We start from the raw sequence: 12,904 nt of genomic DNA on the forward strand, positions 1-12,904 counted from the left end.
ACACCTCAAAATGCAATGAAAACACATTTTCTTGTTTCTGGAGATAAAAGTGAAATAACTGTCTCACACACTATTGGTCAAATCGCTAGTCAGGTGTATTTTGTGTGCAATCTCACAAGCAGCTCCAAATGTAACACCAGATCTTTAAATCACTAGTCTTGTATTTTAGGCACTATACTAGGCTTTCAGTTAAAAAGGACCTCTAGCACCAGAATAACTTTTTGATGTCGGTACTTCTCTAGCACCAGAATAACTGCAAATAAAGCAAAGGTCAAATGTCATTCAAAGAGGAAAACTAGAGAAAGTATTCAGTATATTCATGACCATATAAATTCTATGAGAAATCAAAGGCTATTAAATGTTAAAAGAATAACTCTTCAAGAAGGATTTCTTATATTCTGTTCATTGTGCTTTTCATTCAATCTTCTTTTACATTTAAATCATTGTACAAATTTTTTGCATAACTATGTTAGTTCAAGAAGATCATGCTCAATCCCAGCAGATCAACAGCCTATATGTAAATGCTGGCCAACACCACCTGGGGCCTCAGCCGATTCCATCTGTGCATCCTATTTTAGTCTAAATAACATGCTGCTTAAGATACTTCAGTATGTATATAGTTCCTGCCCCACTGCAATCCACTTTGCAACCCAACATGTTGCTCACCATTTTACATACAGTCCTGATACTACTAGTGAAATAAAATGTCAACACCAGTTCTAGGTGATCAGGGAAGAAACATTATCATTTTCCCAGACTGTCATCCAGCCAGTAATCAGGGCCCTGGTGTTTGATTGTGGCACATGTAATCTCTCTCAGTCCACCTATGCAGAAGCTTAGTAAACATGTCTGTCTGCAGTGACTCAATCCAATTGGTTATTATGGTACAAAAAGCCTACCGGATCCCCCCGCAAAAACAGTCTGCTCAAAGCTCTCTTTATGAGTGGGCTGTGAGGTGAGAGTAATAGGCCTAAAGACACTGCAGACCGTGGCTTCTCAACCTGCTACCATTGGGGCCACATACCAAAGAATCCCACTGGGCAGGGACTGAATAAAATCCGCTCCATGGCTGATTAATTGAAACCAATGGATGGGGTGTTGGGAGGAGGAGAGAGGAGGATGAGAGAAAACCAAGCACTGTCAGATGAACGGTGGATAGATGGCTGCCCAGAAGCTAGGGTCACCTACAGGTTACGTTGCTGAGTGTCTTTCATAAGGTCAGGCATCTCTATTTCACTTTTAAAAAGTGCTGATGTATTAACATTCAGCTATGCTTCCAGGTGCACATATTTAGGAGTGACACGTTCACAAGTGAATGAAATTAAGCACAGTATAGATTAAGAGGAGTGTATCAAAATATCCCAACAGCTAGTCAAAGAGTATGAGCAATGGCATAGTTAAAGCCTAACCTACTAGAGCCGGTCCAGAAGTTGCTATATAGAAAAATAAAAAGGAAACTTCCTTTCATGATCTACAAAGCAAGTGCTTGGCCGATCAGTATGAAGCTCTAAATGCATGTTACTCTTCCCAAAATACATTAAACATGAGATCTCAGTGATTAAGCTGGTTAGCGATAGATTGATTTGAGGTGTCATTTGGTAGGCATTTCTACAGCCCTGAAAACCCATTAGAAAGTGTCTTGATAATTCTGCTGAACATACCTGGATAAATTTAAAGCATCAGCATGTTTCTTTTCAGTTTCACAACTGTTTCCAAGTTTCCAACAAATAATGTGAGAAAGGAAGAATGTCTGTGGGATTTTTTTTGTAATTCTTTGCAATTCTGACATATGTACAACCAAGTACAACACCATAAATATGTGGTAATGCTGCCCATAAGTATGTGCCATCATCTTCCACTTGCTTTCTCTACCCAGTATATCCAATTTCTGAAGAATCAGGTTGGCAGATTGTCCACAGTATTCCACTCTCACACAGTCCAACATGACACTGACCTGTTTTAGAAATGTCTTTTTTAGCTGCAGCAGACATTTACATTCTCACATGAATCTGTTCAGAGAGGTCTCTTTTTTAGTTTACCTTTCTCAAGTCATTTACACGCCCACCCCCCAAAAAACAAACAAAAAACCCAAAACGGTTTCTCTCTGACGTGAGGTAATGATATTTGGAGATCAATTCTGCTTCAAACATATTACGAAGTATAAGACGGTGTGTGCAGTTGCTCAGTGTGTCAAAGAAAAGACACCGTAAATCCTCAGGTTACTCTGGAAGGCGTTTGTGAAATGGTTTGCTTGCTAAAACAACAACAACCAAGTCAGCCACTTGGTGATTGGTCAGTTGATTGGTAAGATGATATCTAGTGAACTGAGTGAATAGAACCACAAAGTAGAACCATGTGGCTGTTTAAAAAAACAAGACCAGCAAGTACAAATCTGTACTCAGTGGCTGTACTCAAACTAACAAAAAGCAGTGTTTAGTCTATCAAAGTAAAACCTGGATATTACTAAAAATTATCTTTTTGGGAACCTATTTTACCCTTACATTATTTCAACTGTTTACCCTAAAGCTCAAATTGATTAGCAGGTTACTTTTTCTCATGAGTGGAACTAAAATGTCAGCCTTTACATTAGCTTCCAGTGGGCCACTCTTGTATTAAACAACTCACATGCGTAGCTCATTGAAATCTGAAAAGGACCTCCACGTTTAAACATCCGGACTATGTCATTCACCTCCTTACCTTGAGATACGTTTTCATGGTGGGGGAACTTGGAAAAGCAGCATGAGCCCCTCAAATGCTCCCAACGTTCTTGTGAATGGCCAACTTCTCTACCTCTGTGATACTTATAGCACTAAACTTACCATGCTGGAATCCCCAAATGCCTTCCCTAGGGGGAAAAGGAAGGTGAGGGGGGGCTAGATGTGTTGAAATCTTTATAAGTATGGTGGGGGCTGGGTCTAAGAAGGGGCAAGGAAGATGGGTGTGGTCAGCACAAAGGTTAGTGCACTGTTATTATGACTGACTGCACGAGTTTCTAAAAGTGAATGCAAGTGGATCTTTACATTTTCATTTATGTGCCGCACATTAATATTACATATGTATGTAGTCAGTACAGGTGATCAGAGAGTTTTATTTCAGGAAGGAGGACGGAAATAAACACCAACTCTCCAACTGTCTCCACATTTGTTTGTGTATCTCAGCCAGATGCCGATGCATGTAAACACCATGAATATTTTGCGTGACCATTACCATCTCACGCAAAGCCCTGATCTGTTGCGACAGTCTGTTTTACGGTCCATTATTTGTGAATATGGGATGACAGTACCTTGTCAAGACATTGTGAGGATAATCTCCCAACCCAAATCAGAAATAGGCTGTTCTCTAATAAAACAATAGTATTACATGAGCTGAGTGAAGGAGAGAGATGGGAAGAGGCAGACTGAAATAGAGTCGCATAGCGAGAGCTCTCTGAGAGGATAGAATGACAGAAAGGGAAAAGGAAAAGAGGGGTGATAGGCGCAGACAGAAAGGCAAGTCTAGCAGGGGCTGCTGTAGCCATGTGCACCTACCCACTCCTGCCGCTACCCTTCACCCATACCCACACCCCTCCCTTGCTTGTTCACTCATTTGCTTAACAAGTTCATTTGTGCATAGGACTTCATCGGGCATGGCTGTCAAGTGATGCGCGAGACTGGCCTGCGGAACTGTTGGCCCTTGCAAGCTGTTCACCTGCATCCATCTCGCCCCCATACACCCCCACACGCACCCACACACATGTAGGGACACACATCCTTATGCAAGAGCACAGACATGGCATCCAGTGATGCCAGTAGTGTCAGTAAACAGCGTGTTCAAGTCCGAGTGTTTACTACAACTTGGGCTGCAGGGCAGTATTTCAGATTGTTTTTGGCTTGCGTTGCTGATTGTGGAGCTGAAATGATTCCCAAACAGTGAAAATTCACACATGGCTACACTTATCTTATATTTCTTTGATTTAAATTTGAATACCTTTGGATTTTGAGAGTTGATGATGGGCTTATTTCTTTACAGAGTTCACTAAACAACATTTGGTCAGTTGAAAATTCACAGATGATGGTTTGGGGCTTCATAACCCTGTTGAGTCACCTGAAGCAGAGTTATTTGTGACATTGGTGATACCTGCCATACATTTGGTTAGGGTTGTACTGTTTGATATACTGTAGACTACATTTAAAGACAGTTTTTAAACAGCCACAATAGAAGATCCATGTATTGTTCTTCTAGATTAACCTAAAATTCAAATAAAGCAAAGAGATTTTAAAAGTAGAAAGCTAATGGAAAAAAGGGGGTCAGTTATTCCTAGTCAACATTTTATGCCACTTGAATTTCCTGTTAAGCAAATCAAAATTTATTTCTGACATATTCAGTTGATTTTTGGGGACTTATCATTTTGTGGCATCACTGATGGATGCATCGCTGACATTTATCTGCTTTTCTTCCTCCTTTTCAAAAGCAAACGCTCATCAAAATGCCGGGGCCAATCTTGTTTCGTCTCTCTTGTTTGCTCTTGTTTTCAATCATTGCTTTGGCCCTCTTCACTTGAGGCAGAATTAACAAGCATCATCTCAATAGAGTCGCCCTCAATCCTCGAACAGCACAGCAAGTGTGCTGCTTCAACAAGAGTGTGCATGGACAAAATCACACACGCACACACTTATGCAGCCTCAACAAGCATTATCAGCCCCAAACTCTCCTGTGTTTCTTTGCTAACACGGTGAACATGCTGCCTCAACGAGCCCCATCATCAGCTCTTTTCTCCCCTGGTTTTTGCTTCCTACAAATCCATGACAAAGCTGATGAATAAGCCTCATCAGCCTTTTCTCCTCAGCCCATTTCAGAGTTTTGCTTGAAACTTGCTCTTCTTTCTGGAAGTTGCAGTGCAACGTAATGTAAATGTGAAGCATGTAGGTTACAGCAATGCACCTTCCACTGCTGAACAATGTGGGCTTTTGCAGTAAATACATAATTTAGTTCTGATTTCTTTTCTTCTTCTTCTTCTTCTTTTTTTTTGCACATTTTCTCACACTTGCATGCTTCAGATCGTTGAACAAATTTTAATGTTAGACAAATATAACCTGTGTAAATATAAAATACAGGTTTGGCAAACGTGAGATGAGCCTTTGTGTTCTTTTTGGTCAGCATTAGGGTTTGTGTTTTTTTTATCATCTCAGCCATTTTTCCCCCCAATCTCTTTCTTATTATTGAATTATAAACACTGCCAATAACTTGAGTTCTTTAGATGTTGTTCTGGGTTCTTTATGACCTCCTGGATGAGTCAGGAGTCACTTTTACAGTAATTGTGTAGGCCACTCATAAGATTCACCACTGTTCCAGGTTTTCTCCATTTATGGGTAATGGTTTGGTTTAGAAATGGCTTTTTAACCCTTTCCAGACTGATAGATGCTGATGACTGTTTCTTATTTGTTCTCAATTAGATCCTGGCGTGATGTGTTGCCTTTTGTGAATCTTTAGACTACTTCCACTTTGTCAGATGGTTTCTGTTTATGTGATTTGTTGATTCAGCGGGTCTGACAGTATTGTCTCCTGATTATTACTCCTGATTGGGACTTTCTTTAAGTCTATGCACTTCCTTTATTAGTTGTTCCTGATCAACTCTGAGTCAAATACCCAGACAAATCCCCCCTCCCAAAAAACTGTAACAAGTCATTCATTATTCTTTTTCACTTCTCTTTAAGTATGAGTACGAAGTTATGAAATATCATAACCTCCACCTCCCATTTATGTGCTCCCTCATCGGCGTAACTTTGTGCTGAACATTCGGGGGGGTCAAGATCTGTCTTAATGAATAAATAAATCTGGGTAAATTCCCAGCTGATTAAACATGAAACTACTTTGCTGGTAATAACTGAAATGACCCCCCTGGAAATTATGCCCCTGCTCAGTAATCTGAAGCATCGCTTAATCTGATGCTTTATACTTTTACTACTGTCAATATAATAATGAACTTTTTCACTCAGTTTTGTAAAAAGTTGCCAAAAAAATGTATGTGAATATACTGAGAATTTATATATTTAGATGCATTTAGAAAGATACATTTGAAAAAAAATGCCTATAGCAACATTACAGCATAACCATTAACAAAGAAAAAAGCGCCACTACAGTGTGATTTGGAATATAAAGTTGTCACACTGACATTTAACTTTACTAAGGGCGTAATTATACCTACAGAGAAAATTGAAACATTGTTCTTCAGCTGTTATCCAGAAGATATTGTTTTATTGTTTTAGTCTATGGAGGGAAGAGTTGCACCAGCTGAGAATGGAAGCACATGTGGTCTGAATAGGAATTAAATATGCGCTGCAAATCCTGCAGCCACCGACTTGCTGTTTTGTAAGTTATTTTGAAGAAAGAAGAATGACTGTCTGGACAACCCAAATTGATGCAACACAGAAGAGGATAACTAATGTTGGAGTGTTTTTTGTTGGTCACGTTGGTGGAAAGGCTATGATTCTTAATTACTTTAGAAATGACTAATAAATAAGGAGGCATCTGGATGAATTTACAGATAACTGTAATCTTATCTCAAATGAATTATAGAGCTGTTTGACTAATGGCTATGGAATAGTGCAACTTAAGGATGGGTGATTCTGTTGTAATAACCAGCCAATCAGGACTGTGGGAAAGAGATAAAAGCTTATGAGGAATACGTAGGGAGGCACATCCCACAGTGAGACATCAAAACAAATGCTTTTCAAAAGTCCTAGGATGTTGGATTACAGATGTGGCAAATGTTATGTTAAGAAATTGGACGTCCAGTTTAATGTGTCCATATATCAAGTACAAAGATTTTCCTGGACAGAGACGCTGGCAGCAAATGCTAAATAAATACAAACTTCTAACTCTACCATGTTGTCTGTGTGGTATTTTAGAGAGCATTTGTTAATCAGCTGCATGTGAAGCAGTAAAAGCGCTGCATAAGTCTGATTCTCAGCCTGACAGACTGTAAAAGCATCCGTCACTGTGAACTAATTATCACAGCAGTCGAGATCAAAAGGAGCTTCCATCCTAATTTCCCAGAATGACAAAATTAACGGTAGTACCTGATTAGCCTGAGACTGACCTTAACCGAAAAAGGCAGATTTTCCCCACAATGATCCAGTTAATTCCAGTTTGTATTAAAAAACTTCCATGAACCTGAATAAATCAGTGGTCACCACAGTGTTGTACAGTCCAAGGTCAAGGGCTTCTATGGCTTCCTGAAAATGTGACCATGTGGACCAATATAATGTTAATTAATCAAAATCGATGAATTCAAACACAAAAGGCACAAAAAACCCACAAACATCTTTTAGATTCAGTTTCTTTTTTTTTTTTTTTGGCCTAAAATCAAAGGCCAATGATAAATATCACCGCTACCATAGGACAAAAAAAGATTTATGTCAATCCCAATGGCTAAAACCCCCAGGTTGAAAGGTGCTGACCAGTGACATTAAAAGCTTCAGGCTTTTTCACCCTTGCCATGACCCCAACATTCCTGAATAGGGTGTTTTTGGAAGAAGATGGTAACTCTAGCAGGGCTAACTTGAGCACGACCCACCTATACACATATTTTGCTCCCTACCCTTTATTAAAAATGGTCAACAGTGCATTTTCACATTTGAGCCCCTTTCATTTATCCATCAATACCATTTATAACAACTTTAAGGATGATAATAAAAGATCACTTGAACTGACAGTAAGTCTACAACATGGCATGACGTCGACAAGTTTTCACAAAACAGGAGGGAAAAAAACCTGACCACTTTTAGAGATAGAATTAGATAATAAGATAATAACTACAACAAAATTATCTGTGTTTAAGCTACCTCATGGTCCGGCCCCTTTAACCCTAGGTCAAAGCCTGCTTCCACCTTTCCTTTTGCCTCAAGCCCAAACCCTGTCCTTTTAGGTATCTCTGGCATGTGAAACACATTCTAAAAAAAGTCTTCCCAGAGTTTCTTATTTCAGCGGTTTGGCTTCTGTGAGCAAAACTTTGGGTTTTGTAACACACAAATCATTGCAAATACACCTTGTAGTGTTTGAGCCTTGTGCATATTAAGTAAGGTACATAAGAAAGAAATATTATTTTCCCTTTTTTCAACAAATTTTCAAAAAAAGTCCAAAATTGCCATATAATTTGTACCACAGGAGTTTGCATGGAGGGACAAAGTATTTAGCTGTAGAATCAGGGGCGAACAAGCTAGTGTAGCCCCAGAGACAGATGTCCCTAGTGGCGTCAGGAAAGGAATACGGTGTAAAAATCTGTGCTAAATCAAATATAGGGAGGCTTTTCCTGTGGCAGCCCTATGGGAAATGGAAAAAATGCTGTGAGTAATCAGTGAGTGTTAACCTAGGTTCACATGGGAAGTAACATCAGACAACTTGATGTGGAGGGGAAGAATTACAGAGCTGTGACTGTAAAGGACTGACCGGCAGTAGAGGCCAGTCTGATGCTTGGAACTATTAACAGCTGCTGACCAGCTGACCTAAGCATTCAACAGGGTGCAACAATATGTAACATCTCTGACACATACTTAGCATTTATAAGTGAACTAAAGGATATGAAAACTGGGTCCTTAACTGCAGAGGTATCCACTGGAACTATGCCAGAGTTGGTGTAATATGAACATATTTTTCTTTGTACCACTCAGGACCCATAGTAGCAGCAGCATCGTGGACTAACTGTAATTGATACAGTAGTGCTTTACCCACTCCACTGAATAAAGAACTGCAGTAATCCAGTATGGCTGTGATAAAAAGCATGGATCATCCCATCCCAAGATTACCAAAGAAAAAGAAGGATTTGACTTTAGCTATCAAATATCAAATACTGCTTTCCTGCTAAGGAAAGTTATGATCCCCCCAAAATCTGGTCACAAACTTTGAAACTCTGTGTCATTAAACACTAAGGAGAAGCTATTACACTTAATTTTACATTCATGAGTCAAATTGAAGTCAAAGCACAAACGTGTAGTAAATTAAAGAAAAAAAAAAAGCATTTCATTTTTAAGCAAACAAACAAACAAAAAAAAAGAAAAAGAATCTATTGTGTGAATTTATATATCTCAGCATGAAAACTGGACTTGCACGTTAAAACAGCTGAGCAATAACAATTCATCAGTTACACAGCTCTCCTTTTAGCAAGCCAATCGCTTACTATCCATCATTAATTCTTCTATTCTTCTGTTGAACCATGCATGTATCATCAGTTTGCTGTGTGTGATGCAGTACGAGGCTGTGCTTCTGCAAAGCAGCTGTGAGCCCGGAAGCCCAACTTAGTGAAGTCAGAGGGAGACTGAAGGTTAGAGCCACCACAGGGAGATGGACAAGGGGCACACACACACACACACTCACGCACATACAATTTTTAAAATTTGTTTCAGCCTCTCTCTTTTCTCGCTTCCACATGTGCCTGTTCCCTTACTCGCTAAGCCTTGGTGCGGTGATTGAACACGGCTACTTTGCACTTACGCTCCATAAACTGCAACACCTGCCCCCAGATGGGCAGAGTTTCTCTTTCTGTGTGCGTGTGTGTTCGTGTGTGGGCCCCTGCTGGCTTCCTACGCTAGATGTAATGTACTGAACTGTATTAGCAGCAACCATAACATTATATGTGACATCCAAAGATGTTTCACAGTTGATTCCATTCCAATATGGTTCTTAATTCCTGATGATGTTTATTTTTCCAATACTGTGGCCAAAAAAAAAAGAAAAAAAGAAATCCGTTTGTGATGTTTAAGCTAAAAGGGTTGTTTTAGAACATCAACTGGCACTAAAACCGTGACCGCCTGCAGGGCAGACAGGCTAAATATGTCGACGTGCGCCCGTGAAGGCAGACATAAACAGAAAAGGTCGGTGTTGGAGTGCAGCAGCGCTGGATGAATGCCTCCACAGTGGAAGAACTTGTACTTTTCTGCACAACAGCGCTTCTTGTCAAAGCACTGTGTGAAAATCTGCAAAGCAACAATCTGGGTCAGCTGTTGAAGCTATAAATCCACTCTGAGTTATGAAAACCTGAAACAAAAAAGTTAAGAGACTCAAAAGCCTCAAAAAAAACCCATACCTAAAATGTTGCCTTTGAGTAATGTGATTACATGCAACTTTGCTATATAAGTCTAATGTAAAATGGTAAATTTGACAGAATTTATCAGATTAAATTTACTTGATTAGTATGTATGTATATATATATATCTCTATCTCAAATTGATTGCTAAAGTAACGACAGGCTGCATCACTTTCTCAAAACAATATGAAGTCAAAGCTATGACAGAGCACTCAGAGCCATTTTCGGGATATGGAAATAGTTTCTGATCTATCTGATCTCTTCTTTCACTAGGATGTGTGTCAAGACCAATCACGAGCACTCACTTAGCAATTACCAGATCCATCTGAACTTCTTATTATTGCAATTATTAGTCAAGCGTGCCTTGAAATCACACAAGACCTCAGACTATTGTCCCAACACGGCAAGTACGATCTACCGCTATGAGGAAGGACGTGACCCGTGTAATGACAGCGGAAATGAAGGAGCGCAGTTTTGATCGAAGCTGGGCAGCCACGCTACTTTTGAGACAGGATATTGGATGGGTGATTTTAGAAAATGGAGAAGTATTTGAAGACCGCAATAACGATAAGGAAAATGGCTAGGGCTGTGCCAGAACAGAACTCTTTTTTTTCAGTCACGAGTTTGACTAAAAGTCACCTGGACAAGAAAAAAAAAAAAAAGAAAAAAGAAAAAAGGAAAGCAAAATAAAATCAATGGTGCCGTTGGATGAATGTTAGGTTTGAAATCAAATATTCAAATAAAGCTCATGTAACCCATTTTTACTTTACATTAAAAGGAGTATTTTTTTTCCTTTTTAAAACAAAAGCTATAACCTTTAAGTTAACTAAAGTACTTTACCAGCCTATTGTTCCACTTTACTGTTTCTACACATGTAAGAGCAGCTCAGTTCTTCTCATACCGATGCTCTTAAAGGCCACTGAGTAGGGGATTGCAGTTGGTTAAACCATTTACTGTTATGTATGATCTCACTGGTGTCATGCCCACGGTGCATCACTCGTTTCTCTCCTGTGTCAGAAATGCCCTGTTCTGTCTTTACCACATAATTAGTGTTAGAGTGGGTGGATGTCACATCACACGATTCATCGAGTCACTGCCCTTTAACATGACTGACAACAGGTCAGAATAACAAACTATAGCAAAGATGAATATCACCTCTGGGATGCACTACTTACTCTTCTCCTCTTAGATTGGACAGAGGTGAGAGGACGGTTGGATTACATAGTTACCTACGAGTACCTGTTACCTAGTTAACATGCAAACTTCAGTAAATATGTCTGTAACACAATCCACAGATGCCTTTGCCAAATTTAGCAGATGTTATTTGTTTCATATTCTGATCGTGTCACACACACACACACACACACACACACACACACACACACACACACACACACACACACACACACACACACACACACACACACACACTGGTCCTCACAAATTTGAAGGTCTTTTTGAGGCTCAAAATGTGATTTTAGTGTCAGGGTTACAATTAGGTTATGGTTAGGGTTAGGGTAAGGGTCAGGCATTCATTTTTAATGGTTAGGGTTAGGGTAAGGGGCTAGGGAAACCATTATGTCAATGAAGGTCCTCACTAACATAGCTGAACGGGGTTGTGTGTGTGTGTGTGTGTGTGTGTGTGTGTGTCTCTGTCTGTCTGTCTGTCTCATGAACTTTATCAGCTCAGCCAGCACTTGAATCTTTCCACAGTAAGCAGCTCAGACAGTACCGGCACAGAGATTTCCCTCAAACTTCCTGATTATATCCTTCACCTCTAGGAGAAAAAAGCAATGACTAGTAGAAAACTGACACATAATTTATATTAAAAAGCCAACTACTCTCTCTCTCTCTCTCTCTCTCTGTGTGTGTGTCTCTCTCACACACACACACTCACACACACACACTCACAGCTCAAGAAATTAAAAAATGATTTAATCACGCATCAGAACTTCATGAATAAAAATTTCAAATTGAAAATCTTCACTGACATACAAAAGGAGACAGTGTTGAAAACAAATCATCAACCCTTTGAGGGCTGAATTCAAAATCACACCCAAACTGAAAGCAAAACCTGCTCATGGTTCAAACCTTCCTTCAAATTTTTTGAGCACTATATAATTAACACTTATAGCATGACAAGCATTTACAAGCTGGTAACACAACCTCAGGTTGTGCATATTGCAGAAATGATGCGCTTGATTTGTGGAGGTTATATTTTAATAAGCCTCAGGCTATAATAATGATTTAAAAAGTTACATACATGCATATTCTTCACAGAAACTACAAATACCCCACCATTTATGGTGAAATGCGGGAATGTTAGCACTCCAACACCTGCCTTCCCAAATACAGGGTTCAGGTGAGGGAATGGTCACCAAGTCAGTGTGTGAAATAGCTTGTAACATGTGTAGCACCATCTCTGAATGGGTTTTAATGAACATTTTGGTGGATATATCCACAATGACATGGTCACTGTGCGAGCACTGAGCTATCGCTGCCGTTTTGCACATGCAGACAGCTCAAGAAAGCACCACAACTTTGGTGGTGGAGGCTGCCTTTGCAAAAAAAAAAAACGATCTCCTGAACACTGTTAATAAACTACCATTAACAGGCTTTTGTTCGTCTTCGGTGTGCGCTTAAATTTAATCGTCCATTTCAGACGTTACCTTATACAAGATGAAATACTGAACATCACATTCAAATAGGTTTCTTTCATTCGTAGGCTAGGTTAATTACCGATTAAAAAAAAGAATGACAATAACCCAAACACATTTGCTCCGATGAACAGATACCATACTTTTATTTTATTCATTTTTTTGGGCTTCTATGAGGTCATGGTTG

At 39.5% G+C, this 12,904-nt stretch overlaps 1 protein-coding gene across 3 annotated transcripts in view; it reads right to left on the minus strand.

Moving 5' to 3' along the window:
* Window positions 1-12,904, minus strand: part of slc6a9 (solute carrier family 6 member 9) — a 76,237-nt gene that overhangs the window by 30,888 nt on the left and 32,445 nt on the right. The window contains exon 1 of one of the 3 annotated variants that reach the window (XM_087831266.1): window positions 2,698-2,845. The exons of the other annotated variants lie outside the window; for them this stretch is intronic. Within the exon in view, the coding sequence (XP_087687392.1) occupies window positions 2,698-2,715 (18 nt within the window). The 5' untranslated portion in view covers window positions 2,716-2,845. Of the gene's footprint in view, window positions 1-2,697; window positions 2,846-12,904 lie in introns of those variants that run through there. 3 annotated transcript variants of the gene reach the window in all.

This window comes from Neolamprologus brichardi, chromosome 18, assembly GCF_056152115.1.
Source record: "Neolamprologus brichardi isolate AB-2024 chromosome 18, ASM5615211v1, whole genome shotgun sequence".
NCBI classification, from domain to species: Eukaryota; Metazoa; Chordata; class Actinopteri; order Cichliformes; family Cichlidae; genus Neolamprologus; species Neolamprologus brichardi.